This window comes from Cricetulus griseus, assembly GCF_003668045.3.
Source record: "Cricetulus griseus strain 17A/GY chromosome 1 unlocalized genomic scaffold, alternate assembly CriGri-PICRH-1.0 chr1_1, whole genome shotgun sequence".
Lineage (NCBI taxonomy): Eukaryota > Metazoa > Chordata > Mammalia > Rodentia > Cricetidae > Cricetulus > Cricetulus griseus.
The window spans coordinates 186154749-186175712 of NW_023276807.1; the positions used below are offsets into that span (position 1 = coordinate 186154749).

The following is a 20964-nucleotide window of genomic DNA, read 5'->3' on the forward strand; positions in this document are numbered from 1 at the left end:
TCTCAAATATGTATCCAACCCCAAATGCAGGTAGAAGATGAAGGCCCCTGAGTCTGTAATATCTAAGAAGGCTATACCCACCCATTTCCCAAATATGGAAGTCATATAAAATAGCAGTCAAATTTGGGATTCTTCCATACCACCAAGTAGATGATGCCAGGCCAGGTATAAACTTTTGTACCCACGGCCAACACTGTTAGAATCTGACTCTCATTGCCACCTGGGGAAGCAGTGGCCAAGCCTATCCCTGATTCTTACCAGCCCATGGCTCTGTGGGCATGTGTAGGGAGACACTGTAGCCCCGCCTCCTAGTAGCCTGGACAGGTGTGCTGGGACACGCCCGCCCGCCTGTAAGGGCGTGGTGAGGGGGAAGTCTAAGGTGACTCAGGAAGAGTTCTTAAGGGACCGCGCACACGTGGAGACCCTCTTCTCCCTTCTCCCTTCTCTCTGGTCTGGCTGCCTTGCCGCCCCTGGCCCGCTTTGGCTTATGCTTGGTTGGTGTTATCTGAATAAAGAAAACCTTAGCCATACGGACTGCGGCATGCCTTCCAGAAAAGCCCATCTGAGAGGGCCAGGCCAGAGTGGATGGTGAGCCCTCACCTGGCCTTTTTGGTTCCTGCACTGTTGATGGCATCCTGAGTCCCTACGGGCCCTCCCGTAGGTGCTTAGTGGATTCAAATAGACAGCTACTGAGAGACCGTTTACCCCCACCAGTCAGACACAGCTGTAAGACCATTCACCCCATCAGTCACAGAAATAGCTGAGAGACTGTTCACCCCACCAGTCACAGACACAGCTGAATTTGGGAGGAACCTGCTTGGCCTTTAAGTCCTGGGTTTAAGCTCAAGATGTTCTGAGTTTTCTGACCTTGAGCATTTAGTTCCATTTGCTCTCTTCTTATTACCGCTGGTGACAGGAGTGAAATTAGAGATCTTCGTGTGAATGGAAAGCTCAGATATACCTAGCACATCCCAAACCTCCAAGCTTTTCTCACCTTCCTTAAAATAGAGAAGAAAGATGATGTAGGTGTAGTGAGACATGTGTTGACAGGGGCGGGGGGGGGGGGGAGTCATACTCATGATTCCACTCATACAAAATTTAAAGTGACTAAAGATCACTCCATGGTGATAAAAATTTAAAAAAAAAGCGGGTGGGTGGTGGTGGGTGGGTGGGGTGGGTGGTGTGGTGTTGGTGTTGGTGGCGCACGCCTTTAATCCCAGCACTTGGGAGGCAGAGGCAGGTGGGTCTCTGTGAGTTCAAGACCAGTCTGGTCTACAAGACCTAGTTCCAGGACAGCCTCCAAAGCCACAGAGAAACCCTGTCTTGGGGGAAAAAAAAAAAAAAAGAAAATTTTTTTTTAAAAAAAAGTCACCCTGGGAGGACACAGGAGGGGACTTCCTGGAGTTAAGGAAAATGTACTGTGTGTTGATCTGGACGACAGACATTGGAGAGACATTTAAGACAGACATTTGACTGTGTATCAGTGCCTCTTTATCTTCAGGGAATGTGTCTAAGATCCCCCAGAGGATGCCTCAAAACACCAATACTACTGAATCCTACAGCAGCCCTGCTTTCTCCTGTGTGTACAGATATCTATGATAAAGTTAGTAATTTCTACCTTCTCACATAGCTTTTCTCTGACATATTAATGTGTTTAGCATCACACTCCTGTGTCTTGGAGTCATTATTAAATAAAATAAGGATTGCTTAAATACAAGCATCATGTTACCATGGCTACCAATCTGATATCCAAGATGTCTTCTGAGTGACTAATGGAGAGAGAGTACATACAGCTGGACACCCCAGACAGAGGGATGATTCATGTCCCAGGTAGAACACAGTGAGAAGCTGTGAGATTGTATCATGCCACAGTAGAAAACAGAAGTTACAGCTGAAATCAGAAAGCCATGCATAAGTTAAGGTGTTAAAATGAGCCAATTCTTTACTTCTGGATTTTTTTTTAATTTGTTTTATCTTTGAGACAGGGTTTCTCTGTGTAGCCTTGGTTGTCCTGGAACTCTTTGTAGACCAGACTGGCCTGGAATTCACAGAGACCTGCATACCTCTGCCTACCAAGTGCTGGGACTAAAGGTGTGCACCACCATGCCCTGCAACTTGTGGACTTTTAAAAATTTAATTTGGACCATGGTTGATCACAGATAACTGAATGCACAGAGAAAGGGGAGCCATGTATGGAAGTTATGTCTCAGAAGAAAAAAATTAGAAATAATCAAAACTCCTAAACAACAGTTTACAAATCTATTTACAATGTACTTTTTGGTTGCTGTCATTCAAAGATCCTCAGATTGGGAGCTTTTATCTTCTCTAATTGGACTCCTTGGGCTTGCCTTGAGCCCCTTGCTGATCTGGACACTTCTGTAATTTCATATTAGTTCTGGAAGGTACATTTAGAAAACAGCATATTCTCTATGTGAGGTAGACGCCTGGACAGCAATGGAAGACATATAGGCTTGAGGACTTCTGTCATAGGGCAGAATTAGCTATCAGTAGCAGTGCCAGAGCCTGGCCTGGGTGTAAGGACACAGTCCGGTGAAGGATACCTGTGGGCTTCATTATTTCCTTTAAGATCCTGACTGTGAGGTCTCTACACTTGACTGAACTCTGGCCTGTATCCTGTGTCCCAGTTAGCTTTGTCAACTTGACACAGCCTAGAGTCACTGGAGAGGAATTGCCTAGATCAAATTGGCCTGTGGGCAAGTCTGTGGGGATAGTCAGGCCCTTACTAATTGTTTGGGAGGTCCTAGCTCACTATGGGTAGTCCCATACCTAGGCAGGCAGTCCTGGGTTATAAAAGAAAGCTATCTAAAGCACAGACAAGTCATAGTGAGCTACCAAGCAGCATTCCTTCATGGTTTCTACTGCACTCCCTTGACTGTGAATGAGTTCCCTGGTCAGAGATAATGCTACCAGGAAGGAATAGCAAAGAGGTTCCTGCCCTGAGCTCCTGCTGTAGCTCTCACAATTCCCTCTTTGGCACAGCTTAGGAAACTCTCCGCTGTCTTCCAGCTCCTCTCTGAGTGAGATACAGGCAAAGCTAGATGTCACATCACCTGTCTGATATCATTTCTTTGTGGCTCTACTCACAGGCCATGGATGTGATCTCTCCTAGAAACCTGCAGTGTATTTGGCCTGCTTGGGCATAGGCAATAGCAGCTCATCACGGCCGTGTTCTGCGAAGGCACACCACTCTGAACTAAGCAACCAGAGGGGGCTGTGAATCCCCAACACGCTCTTAGAACAGAAACCTCCAGGATTCTGAACAGTTCCTTAGTCAGCCAGACTGAGTCAGCTGGCTTCTGGTCATCCTTCCCAGGCAACATCTCAAGTAATCCCACAAGCCTTGGGCAGGACTTCAGAGCCTGCATTCCTCATCTGTATCCTTACCCCTAGAGAAAGCTGCTTTTTATCTTTGTATAGTTCTGTGATGCACAACAATAGCTTGGTCACATGTACTTGTGGTCCCACATCATTATAAAGATGAAAAATTCTCAAAGCTAGTGACATGGTGACAGTCATAAAGGCTTTACAAAACACATTGTTCATGTGTTTGTGGTGCTGCTAGTATTAACAAACCAATTTTGTGTGTTGTTTGTGTACTTAGTATCTATATTTCTAATCAATATTTTAGAGTATACTACAACTTGTTTTTTCTAAACAGGTGACTGGGGACTAGAGATCATTTGCTGCTCTTGAAGAAGACCTGGGTTCAGTTCCCAGCACTCATATGGCAGCTCACAAACACCTGTCATTACAATTCCAAGAGACCCAGCACCCTTTTCTGGCCTCTGAGGGCATTGCAGACATGTATTGTACATAATATTCTGTAAATCAGGTAGAAGTCAATGACATTAATGAGCCCATTCAGTATAGGCTGAAGTGTGTGACTCTGTTAGTTTTTGGTTGTGAACCTAGCCTTTAATGGCCAACCCATCTCTCTAGCCCTGTATGTCAGTTTTTAAGAGAATGTCTAGTGTATACAAAAACCAAAACCAGAAAAAAGCTTATGCAACAAGAATATTTTGGTACCATTTTAAAAGGGTAAAAAAAGTTAAATTTAAAAAGTTTACAAAGTAAAAATGTCATGACAAGCCAAAGTTAACCTATATTGAAGAAGGAAAAATGTTTTTTGTTTAAATCTAGTGCCCAGTGATGTGCAGTTATGTCCTGGGCTTCTACACTCACTCCCAAGTCACTTACTCACCCACCGCAACTTCCAGCCATGACAGTCCCCATGCACAGTAAGTGCCCTGAACAGCTGTAGATATTTGTCTTTCACACTGTATTTTATTATAGTTTACATGACTACTCTATTGCAATTGTCTTCAATCATATGTAAAATGTCACATAATGTTGTAGCCCAGGAGAAGTAGCCTGAGCCATGCTGCTTAGGTGCCCACCAAGCAGTATGTGAGTATATGATGTTGGCAAATGATGATGTCACCTAACAATGCATTTCTTAGAATGTATCCCTGTCACAGCGGACACATGACTATAGTTTTTTCCCCTAGCGGTTACCACATTTTTAGATAGTGTTCATTTATTGACATGTCTTGCTTTTTCCTTTTTAAGTGCTATCTATTGACTTTTTAACTATGGAAGAGGATCCTCCCCCCACCTACACAAACACACATACACCCCCCACACAAGCATCCTCCTCATTGTTCCCATACAATTATATTGCAAGTTGCATTTGATCAATATATAGAACTCCCATCATTACTGCCATGTGATTGCTAGTCCCCTACCAGCACTGTGTTATACTATCACTGTTTTTCTCCTTTTGGATATCACTCTTTGTTTTCCTGGAGTTGATCTTGTTTTTATGTTTGTTTAGTTCCCTGGTAAGTCTTGTTTTTACAATCTTAAACACTGTATCAGCTGCTTACATTCAATGTTTGTTCAGACTGTAGGCACTTTCCTCAACTTCATTGCATTTTGTAACTCTATAGCTGGAGGCCTTCAGGGTAATTTACAGAGGTCTGTAAACAGTTTGGGTTAAGGACAAGCAAAAGGATTTAACACTAGACAAACATGAATGTTAGTTCCACCATGTTTGCTCAGGACACCATTTTCCTCTCATACCTTTCAAAATGACAACAAAGGGCACTTCATTTTAATGTAGCCATGAGAATTAAGGAATTACAACAAAAATGCCCACATCATTGCAGGAATTTAACAAATATAAGTTTACTCTCTTGAGGGGGAAAAGTCCTAAGGACAAAGCCACAGAAAAGACTTCATCCCAACCGCCAGCTCTCTCTTGCCACCCTGAAGTAGCCTGGTTCTCCACTCTTGAGGCTCCTGGGAAGTCAGCCACAGCTATTGCAGCCCCACTCATCTGTTTCTTCTGAAGAAAGGAGCCGCAAGTTTACTCTGAACTATTCCAAACAAAGACAGAAGCTCCAAAGAAAAGTAATTGAAGGATTGGTGACGTCATATAAAATTTGAAGTGCCAAATTAACAAAAAAAAACCACCTTTAATATACAACTAAAGAGCAACTGTAGACTGGTAAGTATTTGAAATATACAGTCAAGGGTAAGGATAGATTTCCTTAGAACCTCAATGAGTTAAAGCAGAGACAAGCTTAAAGCCCCATAAGCTAATGCCTCTCCATGACTGACTGATTGGTTCACCTATATTGAATTTAAATTTAAATTTATATTCAATTTAAAACTATATTCCGAGTGCTTACCAGGCACTGAGGGCATAATGTTGTTCGAAAAGAAAAATGGTCTCCACCCTCATGAAGCTTATAGCCCAGTGCAGGTGACATGTTTAAAAGTCACTCTCCGAAATATGTAACTGCCACCGGAAAGAAAGGCTGAAGAACAAAGGTGAGCTGAGTATGGGGCAGGGACCCACATTGGAGTCGGGTGGGGCAGGATTGCCCTGGTGGGAGGAGCTGAGGGCTGGAGGGGGAAAAACAGTTAGAGGAGTGTACTTATGTGTGAATGTGAGTGTAAGAGGAAGTCCAGAGGGAACTCACGGAACACAGAGAAACGGGGAGAAGGTCAGCATATCTGAGACTTAGTGTGTGAAAGGTGGCTGGCCATGAGGGACACTCAGAGCCATTGTAAGAAGTGTGTTGAATGATTCTTAGTCGGAGGGTGGGGGAGACAGCTGGAGAAGGGTGCAGAGTATAATTTACATTTTGGATGATGGCTTCGGGCAGGTTAGAGGCTATGATGACTACAGAGGACTTGGCTTGAGAGGTGTGGAATGTGCAGAGAACAGAGTACTTTGGGAGACATACTGCAGACCTGTGTGCAGTGGGGCAGGCCACAGCAGTAACTACTAATGTGGGATGGTGTTCATGAGCACCAAGGAAGCTGCATTAAGGCTGGCAAAAACCATTAAGACAAGCCTCATGACGGCAGTATTGTAGAGATGCAGTAATTCTATGAAATCAGTACAAGTACCACAAGGCCTAGAGAGATGGGAATGAACCAGACCTAATTCTTGCTCATAGAAGGGCCTGATCCCAGTGCTGCAGGCAATTAGTACTGATCGTGGTGCAAGCTGAAGAAGGAACATGGAGGGCACCAGGGTGGTGAGTGTAATGATGGGCATGATGGTGCAGCCTGGTCCCCGAGGTTCCTTCTGACTGTTCGAAGCCACCCTCATAACTCTGAGGGAAGGGGCCCTACCCTGTGTTTTATTTTTCTATCTTGAAAAGCAATAGAAGTTGGGCAGTGAGGGTGCACACCTTTAATACCAGTACTTGGGAGGCAGAGGCAGGTGGATCTCCATGAGTTCAAGGCCAGCATGGTCTACAGAGTGAGTTCCAGGACAGCTAGGATTGTTACACAGAGAAACTCTGTCTTAAAATGCACACTGCCCCCGCAAAATAGCATTCTATTTGTGTCAAACAGTACACAGACTTGTGCCCTGCTATGGAAGGTTAGCAAATGCAACCTGTTTTCTTCTATGAAAGCTGGCAGGGGCAGGGTAAGCTGTGTCTTCCTTTCCCTAGAGTAGAGCAGTAGTGGAAACATGGGTCAGTGGGAAACAAGCCCACTGGGGACAGGGTATCAGGAAATGCTCCCCAGGAAGCTTAGATCCAGGTGGGAACTAAGTGAGCAGGTATAGTAACACCTGCTTTCACCGGTGTGCGTGCATGCACGCTTGCATGCGTGCCTGTCTGTCTGTCTGCCTGACTCATCTGCCTGTAAGGTTTTGGAAGATGAACCCACCCAGGGAAGAACAGTTGGCCTACTTCATGCTGTGGTTAGTACGGTTTCTATCAAAACACATGGTAAAGCCCAATTTTTCAATGTGACAATTCTAAGAGGTGATGGTTTTAGGAGATAATAGTCACCAAGGCAATGTCATAATGAAGATATTAATGTACTTCCCAAAGAGTGTGTTAGTTATGGTAAACACAGGTTATGATGTGCCTAGCACTTCCCCTTGGGCTCCTTCACACATCCTGCTTCCACACATGTTCACTCCAGTCTTCTGATTTTTGCCATGAGGCCCTCACTGGCAGCCTAGCATGAGTTAGTACCATGTTCTTAGACTTCCAAACTATAAGCCAAAAAGTCTTTTAAATTGTTTCCTTTAAAATGTATTTATTTTTATTTTTCTATTATTGTGCATTTGGAGGTTAGAGTATGAGTTTTAAGGGAATTGCTTCTTCCTTTCCACCATGTGTGTTTGGGGAATTGAGTCATCAGGCTTGGCAGCAAGTGTCTTTACCTGCTGAGACACCTTGTCATCCCTGCTTCTCTTCATTATAAACTATGCACTATTAAGTATTCTGTTAAAGCAATACACTAAGACAGTTATACAGTTAGGTAACTGACAGAGAGGCTTTTGGGAAATTCTTAATCCTGATACCTCCTCCTACCCCTATCCCTACAAAGAGATGACAAGGACACCTTTCAGTGTCATGGTCACCTTCACCTGCTCCTTCGGGGTTGAAACTTGCCAAAACATTAGCAGCTAATGTGGCTTCCGAGAAGGGACCCCAGAAGCCCAGGTATCAACAACCCAGAGGAGCAGCTTTTCAGTCAGACCCCAAAGCCTTCTGAACTTGTTGCCCAGGTCTGAGTTTATTAACTTTCCTATAGAGGAACTCTGATCTTCTCCAAGTGACACAAAACTTGGGCATATTTCCATATAGGCATGGCCTGCAAGAGTCTAGTCCAGACAGTGGCTGGACAGAAGAGCTGGGGGTTTGTGTTGTGAAGGCTCTTAGATGGCCACACAGTTCATGTCCTAGTACTGAAAGTTTTAAACAGGGGTGAATTTTGATGACAAAAATTCTTCCATCTGCCAGAGTCCAATTTCTTTGAGGTACATAGATATGTATTTCCTAACATGCTGCAAGTCTAACTTGGTCCATCCATCCATCCATCCATCCATCCATCCATCCATCCATCCACACATACGTGTATACACATATACATATACACACACACCACACATGTACACTGGGGAAATACATGTGATGCTCCCCACTCCCATCCCAGGAGCATGCTCAGCCTCTCTCTGCCATCCTGTCCCTGCTCAGTTCCCTGTCATTCCTCATCTTACAGACCAGGAATCATAGCTCACTCTAGCCACCTCTTGGCTCCCTGTGCACAGCAGCTCTGTGTGTAATCTGTGCTCGCAGAATGTCTCTGAGGGGCAGATCTCTGGTCAGCCAGTCTAGCCAAATCAGTGAGCTCCGTGTTCAGTGAGAGACCTGTCTCAAAGAATAAAATGAAGAACAATAGAAGAAGACACCTGAAGTTGACCTCTGGCCTCCACAGGTATGTGCACACGTGTACACACACACACACACACACACACACACACACACACACACACACACGTACACATACATGTGCACACACACAGTAATGAAGTTTGGAATTTTACACACAGGCCCCTTTGCTGAATGAAGCACTGGTCTCTTTCCAGACCAACAAGATTCTATCAATATACAAAAGGTCGAACATAAGCATGTAGGTCATGAAAATAATCTAGTAGTTGTACTCAAAGCCAGAGAGTGGAAAAAATGGGTGAGATTAACTTTAATAATGGGCTTCTTTAACCCACCAAAAGTATTGTCATTTCAGCAAGTTATCCAGAAATTATTTAACAGAGTCATTAAAAGCCTGTGTGTACTTTCTTCTTCGGACCAGTATATGCCAAATGCTCATTAGCCTCATGTGACTAGTGGCTGTGCCTTCAGACAGAAGGGCAGGGAAGGAAATGGCTTGCTTAGAGGGGTCTGGCCTGGCTAACCCCTGGTCTCAGCAGAGCCAGGCGCGTCTGTCCGCTGCTTACTAGTGGCTCCCACATTACACAACATTCCAACAAACTACAGTGGAGTCTGGGTGCCACTGAACACACTGGAATCTCGCACAAGTGCCTTCAATGTGCTAATGAAATGGGTCATCCTCGAGGAGATACAAGGATCCCCAGTCCCCACCCTCCCACACAGCTGCCTCCCAGGAGCATCCCCATGCCCCACCCATCTCCAAAGACCCATTTTGATCCCCTGTGCTTAGAAGGAAGATCGTCCCCAAACACTGGTCATCTGAAAAGGTTGTTCCATCTCTTCAAAGACAGCTGTTTGCATCAGATGTAACCTCACTCCTGGCCAAGAAGTTGCTGTCTGGGGGAAATGTCACCTCTTTTCCTGTCTGGTTGCTGGGTCCTGAGGTTACTCTGCTGGGACACATGCTGATGGCTGAGTCCTGAACTAGAGATTATTATCTCTTGTTTTATTGGATTTTCAGTATCTGCCCTACCCCCACTCCACCCCACCCCACCCCACCCCACCCCCACTGCCTTTCTAAAAGTGCATTTCCTCGGTCTTTTTCTATCATAAAGATAGGCATGAGATACATTCTGCCTCTGCCCCACTGCTGGCTGGGCTAGGGGTAGGGGCTGCTCCCAGCAGGCTGGCCTCAGACTTGAACAGAACTCTGCCTGGTTATTGCTAACCCTGGTAGAGTCATTTCAACTTTTACTGTGAGTGAAAAGCAAAGTTTTCCCCCAGTTGCCACCTGTTTACCTATAACGACAGAGGGGCTGTAAAACATAAAACATAGGTCAGAGGTGCTCACCATCCCTATGCACTTAAAATAGCTACTGCCCTGTGCTAGCTCAGGTATGACCCCCACAGAACCCCCCACCCCACCCCCAATCTCACCAGAACTGCAGGCACATAGGCTCAATGCAGCTGCTCACTGTACAGGTGTCACAGCCCCAGAGCGCCTTCCCCACCTGTAACCGGGCAGGACAGCTCCTTGAGTGTCCCCGCGTTTGCCAGGGGAAACACGCTGTGCGCTTAGAAATCCGCAGGAATTTGTACTTACCCCTCCTGGCCTGTCTGATCTTGGGGCTCAGCATGCTGCAGCTGCCTGGCCAGACTCGCTGGGCCGATCATGCTGCCATCCGCTTCCCTTTTCTCTTCTACTTGGCCAGTGGCTCTTCATGCCTAGCTCCTTCGAGCCCCGGGGGCCACTGGCGTCACCCCCTCGGCTCCCTCTCCTGGCTCCGGCTTGCCTTGGACTACATAAATCCTGATGCATTATTTATCCATTCCAGAATTAATTTCCATCCAAGCGGACCATTAAAGCCACAATGATGTTTGGTGATCAATCACTGGCCAGGGCGGGGCCCGCCTGGCTATCGTGTTCGCTGGGCTACCCATTCCTGAAGGAGGAGGCGGGGTCTTGGGCCTCAGGGGCGGGCAGGTGGGTGGGGCCTTCTGAAGCCCAGTGGAGATTACAGTTGGCTACAAGTCCCCAGGTCCTGGAGATCTGTTACCAGCCAGCCGGCCACCAAGAGGGTGGAGGACACACATAGCACTATGGTTGGCCGGATTAGCATCCCTGCCAAGTCGAGTAAGAGATCTTCAGGCTAGGGAGTGGCGAGAATCTCCAGACCCAGCCCAAGGGGACAGGCGTCTCAGCTCACTGCCTTTCTTGGAAGGAGCGGGCATTCTGGCATTGCTCACACCCTCAGCAACTCTACTAGCAGAAAGAGTCCTGCTGAGGAGATCAACCACCTCTTTAGTAAGGGGACAGAAACCAGTGTCCGAGCATATTCTAGCTGTAAACTTAAGGTTTTTTTTTTTTTTTCCTATGAAGCCAGTTCCTCAAAATACTACAATTCTGACCACTGCATGGTAGTAGCTCCCTCCTTGAGAGTGTCCTACAAACTTATTAGATTGTGACTCCCCCCTTACTTTGTGCTCTTACCCACCGAGCCTAGGGTTGGGTTCTTTCCATCTGTGTCATAATCCTCGTCCTCTAAATGCCTCTTGTTCATGTTCCCCCATGCAGCCCTCCACAGATTTCTATGTGAGCTGTATCTACTGAGTCTCAAATGTCCCAGTGGTGTTTAGTCAACTTCAGCAGCTACAAGGGAAAGAGGGCTCCTGGGAACCCTTTGAAGCGGTCCAGAAAAGGTGGGGGAGTCTAGTCTGGGGCAGGGGAGCTAAGAGTGAGGGGGAAGTCTGCAGGATGTGGTAAGCCCCACATCCAGGTGAATGGGAGGAAGAGTCTACAGAGGGCAGTCTCGTTCAGCTTCAAACCTGTTCTGATCTTAGATTGCTCCTCAGATGGAGGAGTATGTGTCCTGACATGACTATGACATCCAAGGCCTTTTCCAGTCCTTCATGTCTTCCCCTCTGTCCCCTGCCTTGCTGCTGTTGCACTTGGCCATAATCTACAGCAGTTCCTCCTGTGGTCCTCTGTTCAGGTCATACGAGGTCTTTGTGTGTCCCCTTTCATATGCAGCCCCTACTCCCACTGCCTGTACCTGTGCACAAACAGTACCCATCTCTGGAAACCTTCCTCACATTGCTTCAGCTCCACAGGTCTTGTCACGATTTTAACACCCCCTCCAGCCCGTGACACTGTCCTGATCCCACAGTTGGGGGAGACACTAAGCACTTTTCTGAGCCCTTGCACACTTTTCCAGGACTGGTCTTCTTTCCCTCCCAGCAGCAAGCCCCAGTCTCTTGGAACGCTCTCAAAAGGATGGTGTGAACAGAATGGGATGATAGCCTAGTGGGTAAATGGCCTACCATGCAAGCACAAGGATAAGAATCTGGATCCTTAGAGCCCACATAAATCCTGGGTAGGCATGGCAGCCTGTGTGTGTTCCTGATGCTTGGGAGGTGGAAATAGAGGAGCCTGGGAGCAAGCTGGTTAGCTAGACTAGCCCAGTTGGCAAGCTCTGGGTTCAAGTGAGAGACCCTGCCTCAATATATTAAGTGGAGAGTGATTGAGGAAGATGCCCCATGTCAACCTGTGCCTTCCATACCCAGGTATATACATGTGTACCTACACACACACACACACACACACACACACACACACACACACACAATGTATGGACAGGTCAGAAACACCACTGCACGGCCCCTCCCCTTAAGGCCAAGTACAAACCAGACCAGGCTAGGACAGAGCCTACCCAGGAAGGATGAGAGAATATGGAGCTGGACAAATCACAAGTTGACACTGGGACCATAGGGCAAGTCCCGTGGCCAGTGACAGCATTTTGAGCAATCCGGAAACCATCTGTGAGTAATGCAGCCTGGACAATGTTCCCCTGAGCCAAGGGCCAGCAAATGCCAGAGCCTCGGTCCAGGCAGGGCTACTCACGATTGTTTTGCTTAAGAAACCACCTCCGGGAGTTTTTCCTGTGCAGCTGCTTCTCGAGGATTTCAAGTCATTGCTCTCATTTGCCTGCTTTTCTAGCCATTAGAGAAGGAGGAACAAAACCACAGGCTCTGGGCTCAGACTCAGAAGGCTGGAAAGGGCAGGCGCTGATCTGATTGGGATCATGGGGTCAGTGGGTGGAGGGCAAAGTGACTCTGCCATTCTCTTGCCCTGACCCCAGATTCCATTCCTAGTTCTTCCGATGCAGGGTTCACCTGAGAGGGGCTGTGGTGTCTCACCACACAGCAGGGCATGTTGGAAGCCTCCAGATCCTTCCAGGGATATGGGTGACAGAGGGCACAAGAGCAGGGATGTGGGATTTGTTGAATGTGAAGGCTTTGAATGCTTGTATTTGAAGAAACAGTGTTATTTCTCTAGGTCTAAGTTGAACACTAAGAATAGGAAAAGGAGTTACTGGTCAGTGTGGCAGCAGACACTGGTAATACCCCCTTCTGCTTGTCTCACAGTGCAGCCCTTACCCCTACTTCTACCCTAGCATTGTGATGCCAGTGGCTCTGCTCTGCATCTGCTACTCTCCTGCCTCACATCACTTGACATTTTGTACTTGCTGCTCAGGAGGAGGCACTGAAAAGTGTGAAGAGGAGTAGAACTCTCCAGGACCACCTGTTAAAAATGCACTCTGTTGATGGACTATCTGCTCACCAACAGTCAGCCCAGAGCCAGGGTGTTTTCACTATTGTTGTCTCTCTCCCTTGGCTGCACCCTGGAGACTTTGCAGAAGAGTGTCTGTGTCCCATACTGCAGCTCTCCTTAACCAGTGCACATGCACAGCCATCCTGGGGCTTGTGAAATTGTGACCTACACACAGTCAGGGCAGGGAACCACTACCTTAGAAGACAACTCCACATACCTAGGGCCAGGGTTACCAAGACGATCTTTGCCTGCTGCCATCCTAAGGGAGCTAGACATCTTCTTGCAGAGAGGTAGCCATGTCAATCATTCATCCAGTAAGAAAGAACCCTAAGCTCTAATGAGAAACAAATCCATTGCATATGTAGAGCCACTGGTGCTATTTCACAATCTGTGCACTGCACCAAAATATCCAGTAGAGGGAAGAGGGAGGGCTGGGTTTAAGCTGGACAAGCAAGCATTGAGAGTGGCAGCTAGGACTAATTTTGACTAAGATGCCACTTAGACGGTGGATCCCTTCTTCCCTTTTCCAGAAGCTTTAGATAGAAGCACCCCTTGCAGAGGTCAATGTGCAAACAGTGCTGACCTGGCTCTCTAGAGCCTGTCCCCAGTCCCCAGTCACCACTGTTCCTTGCTGTGAGCAGGTTGCTACCCTCTCCTTAACCCACTCAAGATAATCACTTCTATCTTTCCCTCCGCCTATCTCTGAGGCTCACCCCAAGAGAGCAAATAGCTAGTGGCAGTTGGTTCTCCCTGTTCCTTGCCCCTAGGGTAGCAAGTTCTTTCTTGAAAAGTGCCCTGTCCATACATGAGCTCTACAGAGCAGAGCTCATGTGTGTCACTTTTAAACCTCTGTAAATATTAAGTTCCAGACTCATCTAAGAGTCTCTGTCTATCCTGGGCAAGTGCCTGGGACTCAGCTGCACTGAGTGGCTTTCAGATTAAGAATGAAGTCATTCAGCTGCAGATCCTTTTGGTGGATTTCTCCGAGAGGAAGTCTCTATCAGAGTGATTGTGAGACAGGGCCTCTAAAGGAGGTGGGGAGGGAGGGGCTGGGTTTGTAGGTACCTATAGCTGACCTACACTATTGGTCAAGCTGAGTCCTCAGCTTCTGTCAGTTTCAGGTTGAGAGAAAAGAGGGACACATGGTCTCTCCAGCACAACAAGGTATTCCTGGTGGTGGGGCAAGGATGCACTGAGTGTTCAAGTAGTTGTCATCATTCCTGAAGCAGGGTGTGGCAGAGATTGGGGAGGGCTGTTGCTGACATGTGCTGCCCAGATGCTAAGAGTAACCCCTGATTTCACAGGGCTTCAGTGACAGTCTGAATGACTTCTCCTCCCTGGAATCAAAGGTCTCAAAGGGAGGTCAAAGGTTATGTTTGAGAAATAAAGATTCACTGTTTTGGTCAGTTTTGCATTGTTGATTAGCAAGCCTTGTCCCTACTGAAAATACCTGCTTGAAGAGGAGAGGGAGGGCCCTGAGCAGACGGCAAGAGTGGATTGTCCCAGTGTCCCCTTTGTGTTCACTTCTCTCCTACAGCCCCCTAACTCCCTATTCAGACCTTCCCCTCACCTGGACACCTCTGCCTGCTCCCATTTGTCTCCATGCCTTTTGTATTTGTAGTTATCTCTTGCTGGTTCCCTTCTCTAAGGCAGCCCAGTCTTTTTCTTCCTTGGTTAAAACTCAGTTGCTTTCTGGGCAGTATCCAGCCCATCACTGACTTGGGGAAACACCCAGATGCCTCTTTGGAAGACATAAAGAACTGATGTGTTCACTGAGATCCACAATTAATAAATGGGACCTCCTGAAACTGAGAAGCTTCTGTAAGGCAAAGGACACAGTCAGCAAAACAAAACGACAGCCCACAAACTGGGAAAAGATATTCACCAACCCCACATCCGACAGAGATCTGATCTCCAAAATTTACAAAGAAATCAATAAGCTAGTCTCCCAAACACCAAATATCCAATTAAAAAGTGGGGTACAGAACTAAATAGACAATTCTCAATAGAGGAATCTAAAATGGCTGAAAGACACATAAGAAAGTGTTCAACATCCTTAGCCATCAGGGAAATGCAAATCAAAACAACTCTGAGATACCATCTTACTCCTGTCAGAATGGCTAAAATAAAAAACACCAATGACAGTTTATGCTGGAGAGGTTGTGGAGAAAGAGGAACACTCTTCCACTGCTGGTGGGAGTGCCAACTCGTACAGCCACTTTGGAAATCTGTATGGCGAGTCCTCAGGAAAATGGGAATCAGTCTACCTCAAGATCCAGCAATTCCACTCTTAGGCATACACCCAAAAGAAGCACATTCCTACAACAAGGACAGCTGTTCAACTATGTGTATAGCAGCATTATTTGTAATAGCCAGAACCTGGAAACAACCTAGATGCCCCTCAACTGAAGAATGGATAGAGAAAATGTGGTACATTTACACAATGGAGTACTACTCAGTGGGAAAAAAAAAAGGCAAATGGATGGAACTAGAAGAAACCATTCTGAGTGAGGTAACCCAGTCACAAAAAGACAGGCATTATATGTACTCACTCATATGTGGATTTTAGTCATAGAGTAAAGGATTGCCAGCCTGCAGCCCAGGCTGCCGGAGAGGCTGGTAAACAAGGAGGAACCTAAGAGAGACATACATGGTCCCCTGGAAAAAGGGGAAAGGGACAAGATCTCCTTAGCAAATTGGGAGCATGGGGGAGGGGAGAGGGGACTAGGAGAATGAGAATGGGAGAAGAGGAGGGGTGAGGAAGACATGATGGGACAGGGAGGTTGAGTTGGGGGAAGAACAGAAGAGAGCAAGATAAGAGATAATATAATAGAGGGAGACATTATAAGTTCAAAGAGAAATCAGGCACTAGGGAAATGTCTGGAGAGCTACAAAGATGACACCAACTAACAATCTAAGCAACAGAGGAGAGGCTACCTTAAATGCCCTCTCCTGATAATGAGATTGATGACTAGTTCATATGACATAGTATAGCCTTCATTCAGCAGCTGGTGGAAGTAGAAGCAGACACCCACAGCTAAACTTTGAACTGAACTGAAATCCAGATGCAGAGAAGGAAGACTGATGAGCAAAGGGGTCCATACCAGGCTGGTTAAACCCACAGAAACAGCTGACCTGAACAAGGGAGAACTCTTGGTCCCTAGACTGACAGTTGGGAAACCAGCATGGAACTGATCCAGACCCCCTAAATGTGGGTGTCAGTGAGGAGACCTTGGAAATCTATGGGGCCTCTTGTGTGGATCAGTACTTATTGCTACCATAGGAATAGACTTAAGGAGCCCATCTCATATGGAGGGATATTCTCTGAGCCCAGACACAAGGGGGTTGGCCTAGGCCCTATCCCAAAGAATATGACAGACTTTGAAGGACCTCCATGGAAGGCCTCACCCTCCAGGGGGAGCAGAAAGAGTATGGGATAGGTAGGGTTTTAGTTGGGGGGAGTGGTAGGGGAAGGGGGGAGGGAGAGGGACTTGGGATTGACATGTAAAATAATTTTCTTTCTGATAAAAAATAAGAAAGGGAAAAAAGAAAATAAATGTAGAATACATTTCAAAATAATAAAAATCCTGATATAATATATACCATCCTATAGCCTTTATCCAGCAGCTGGTGGAAGTAGAAGCAGACACCCACAACTAATCACTGAACTGAACTGGAATCCAGTTGCAGACAAGGAGTGATGAGCAAAGGGGTCCAGACCAGGCTGGTGAAACCCACAGAAACAGCTGACCTGAACAACGGGGAGCTCTTGGTCCCCAGACTGATAGCTGGGAAACCAGCATGGGACTGATCCAGACCCCCTGAATGTGGATTTCAGTGAGGAGACCTCAGAAATCTACGGGACCTCCTGTAGTAGTTCGGTACTTATCCCTAGCATAGGTGTGGACTTTGGGAGCCCAATCCACATAGAGGGACACTCCCTGAGCCAAGACACATGGGGGTGAGCCTAGGCCCTATCCCAAAGGATATGATAGACTCTGATGACCCCCTCTATGGAAGGCCTCACCCTCCCTGGGGAGCAGAAAGGATATGAGACAGGTAGGGTTTTAGTTGGGGGGAGTGGTAGGGGAGCAGGGGAGGAAGTGGGAACTGGGATTGATATGTAAAACAATCTTGTTTCTAATTCAAATAAAAAATAATAGCAAAAAATCCTGATATAAAAAAATAAAATTTATATAGTCACAATAAAAAAAAGTTCCAAACAGGAAAAAATAGACCCAGACATAACTTCCTAGTGCCACAGTCTCTCAGAAATGCAGCTCCTGGATGTTGCCTGTGGGCTTGGGTCAGCCAAAGCCATGTACAGAGTGGTGCAGCAGGGATAAGGCTTGACTCATGCAGTCAAAAAAGGCTGCAGGTGTACAGTAAATCGGTCTGGACCATGGGGCCCAGAAAATCTTTAAATAGACACAGTAAAAAACAGGTATAGACAGTCATAACAGATAAATAAATAGTTTAAAATAATAAAGTCTTTAAAGAGAATAAAGTAATATAAATATAAGCCATGTAAAGATGGTATATATTATAACACAAAGAGTTTGGACCTTATATGGTGCTTTATTAATTTTGAATTTTCTAAATCATAATGAACAGAAAACAGCAGCTGCTGAGAAACATTGGATTGTGGAAGGGACTACTGAATTAAACCAATTTATATACTTTAGAAATGTCCTGGCTTCAGAATGGAAGTCTAGAAATAAGCTACAATGGGGGAGAGATTTGTTCCCCCTTACCAGGAAATGAAAAGCTGTAGATTCTTTCCAAGTTAATCGAGATCAGTTTTGATTGGGGGAGACCCTCTGAAGATCTTGGCTGCAGACATGAGGGAAAGCCAAGAAAGACTACAGGACAGGTGATCCTTGACATGGGAATAGCTCTGAGACTGGATGAGACATGACAAATCTTGTTAGCTCATGACTTATTATTACATGTCATCCTTTCATATGACAATGATGGAGATTTATATTACAGTTTGGTTGTGCAACCAAATGGACTTACAAAGTTGGCAGATGCCTTTTACCTGTTCAAACATAGAACAAAAAAATCATCTTCAGCTGACTTGTGCACACTGCATATTCCATACTTGTATTAATGCATATATATATATATATATATATATATATATCCTTTGAATGTTTATGTGTTTTCAGTAAAAAGAACCAGACACCAATAAAAATAAGTATCCCAGGTGAAAAAAAAAAAAGAACTGATCTGTTTGGTCCCCAGTAAGCAGTCAGACACAGCCCAGCTAACCTGGATAGAATCAACTTTCTAGCCTGCAGCAGGGACAAAGTTCTGCAGTGACAACAGCACCCTGAAACAAGGGGAGGTGTCCTACAGCAGGATCCTGGTTCCTCTGCCGGCCTGTGCTGCTAGCACGTAAGACCTCTACAGCCACTGACACTTCTGTTCATGTTCCAAGCCAGCTTTAAGTCCCAAAGAGTCTTGTAAACTTCCAATAAATCCCCCTTCTTGCCTTTAGCTGCTTTGGTTGCCTTTTCATTGGAAAGGAAGCCTATGTCATACCCCTCAGTCCAAGCTTGCCTGTTCCTCATCTCTCTGACCAACACAGACACACAGTCTCCCCCTTGTCCATTCTCAGCTGAAGTCATTTCCTTCCCTATTTCCCTAGTTGTGCTATGAACTTCATCTCAGCCTGGAAGCCATAGGCCATCTTTCTAGACCCAGCCCCTCTAGCCATTCATTCTGTTTCCTCAGGAGACTCTTGTTGATCTGCACTAACTGTGACTTCCATTCACCTAAGGGAAGCCTCTGGGTGAGGTTCTCCTACCAAGCTACTTTCCTTCCAATCTTTATTTTATCCTAATCTGTTTCAAAATCTAACTGGGGCTTAGCTGTCTGCATTTCATCTCTGCCAGGGTCAAGTGTTTGCATACTACTTTCCTTCAGCTGGTTCCCAGGGACCACTAGGCTCCCTGGCATCAGCTAGTATTCTCCAAAGTATAGTTTGTACTTAACATTGCCATGTAGTCTGTACCACTACCACTGACATGTGACTAAATGATGTTACTGTAGGTCATTTATGAACATCTAGCTAATGAATTCTACAAGCACCCTTTTGTTCACAAAACATGCAGCACAGTCTGGTAAGTTCATAGCCTTAGCTTTGAACTCAAGCCCAGCACAGTTCTGCATGGTTTCCCACCCATTGGCCCTGACTTCCTAATCATTAGTGGAGCCAATGAGGCAACTTCAGCCTAATGTGTCATTTTTGCTAGTACTTAGAACCAAACCAGTCTCATGGAGTCACATCTGTGGGATCTGGTCTTGACCACAGAGGGACATTAAGTGGAGATGTTGACTGGAGACTTGGACATAAGAATGTCATTCAGAGGAGAGTCTTGTCTAGGCATCTAACTGTGACAGATCACTGAGAAGAATGTGAAAAGTAAAAGAAGCCAGAACCAAACTCAGAGAACTCCAGTACCTACACATTGTTAGAAGGAAGAGGGAGGTTTGGTTAAGAACAGAGAAGGCAGGGAAAACCCAGACAGGAGGACCGGGTGTTGAAAGAGCTAAAAGAAGGAGTGTTTCCATGTGGTGGCTCACTGTGTGGTGTGCCTAGGAAAAGGCTGGCAGTAGAAGAGGACAGCGTGTAGAGGATCCCACCCATGGCGCTGTGTAGGTGTGTATGATCCAAGAGTAGATTCCCTGTATGAGTAAAGGAGGGGGCTAGAATTTACAATTACCAGGAAATTCCAATTGTGGGACTTCCTGCTCCCTACAAACCAAGACAAGACACAAAGATTTCCAACTAAGATTATGAATAGAATATACAAAATGCATGTTTAAAAATGAACAGTGGAGTTGGGGTAATGAGGGGGAAGTACAACTAAACTACATGATCTACATGTCAGAAGTCATTTTCTACAACGGATGTACCCCAGTTTCAAAAGAAAGAGTAAACAGATGGCTGGGAAATGAAATGACAGGGATTTCAAAAGTCTCCCCCTTACACCGGCAACAATAACAACAACAAAGCTGTCAAGAGTTGGCAAGATAACATTGTAAAACTTTAAAAATTAACGATAACTGGCAATTCTTAATTGCTGGGAGGGCAAGGGCCGGTTATCTTAAAGAACGTAGCCTCTGCAAAGTCTACCCTCCTCCAGTGGAAGGCCACACGTCTAACAATATTTGGGCAGCACAAATTGGCCTTGATGGGGTAGGGGAAACATGAAGATGGGTGAGAAGGAAATAATGGATAGGCGTGGGAAGAATTGGGGATAGAGGGTAGGTAAATATGATCAAAACTTGCATGAAATCCTCAAAGAACTAATAAAATATATAATAAAAATTAACCTAAGCTTACATGGACGGAGAAACCTGCACTAGAGATCAGTAGGAACATCTTTGTGACCCTTGTCCCGCCCACACTCAAGGCCTGTCACACTTCTCCAGCTCAGCAAAAATCTCACAGAGGCCTTAGCCTCCATGCCAGTGACACCCTGCAGGGAATGAAAACTCTGCTGGGGCCTTGCCTTGATCTCACTAACCCAAAACTCTCCCACGCACAGCAGGGAGCAGGAGCTTCCCCTCAAATCTGTCACAGGCAAATGTTTTGGTCACTGGAGCTTC

At 46.0% G+C, this 20964-nt stretch overlaps 1 protein-coding gene across 3 annotated transcripts in view; it reads right to left on the bottom strand.

The window, feature by feature from the left end:
• Positions 1-20964, bottom strand: part of Arhgap22 (Rho GTPase activating protein 22) — a 157399-nt gene that overhangs the window by 118464 nt on the left and 17971 nt on the right. Inside the window, exon 1 of one of the 3 annotated variants that reach the window (XM_027389476.2) lies at positions 10336-10652. The exons of the other annotated variants lie outside the window; for them this stretch is intronic. Coding sequence (XP_027245277.1) covers positions 10336-10369 — 34 coding nt within the window. The 5' untranslated portion in view covers positions 10370-10652. Of the gene's footprint in view, positions 1-10335; positions 10653-20964 lie in introns of those variants that run through there. 3 annotated transcript variants of the gene reach the window in all.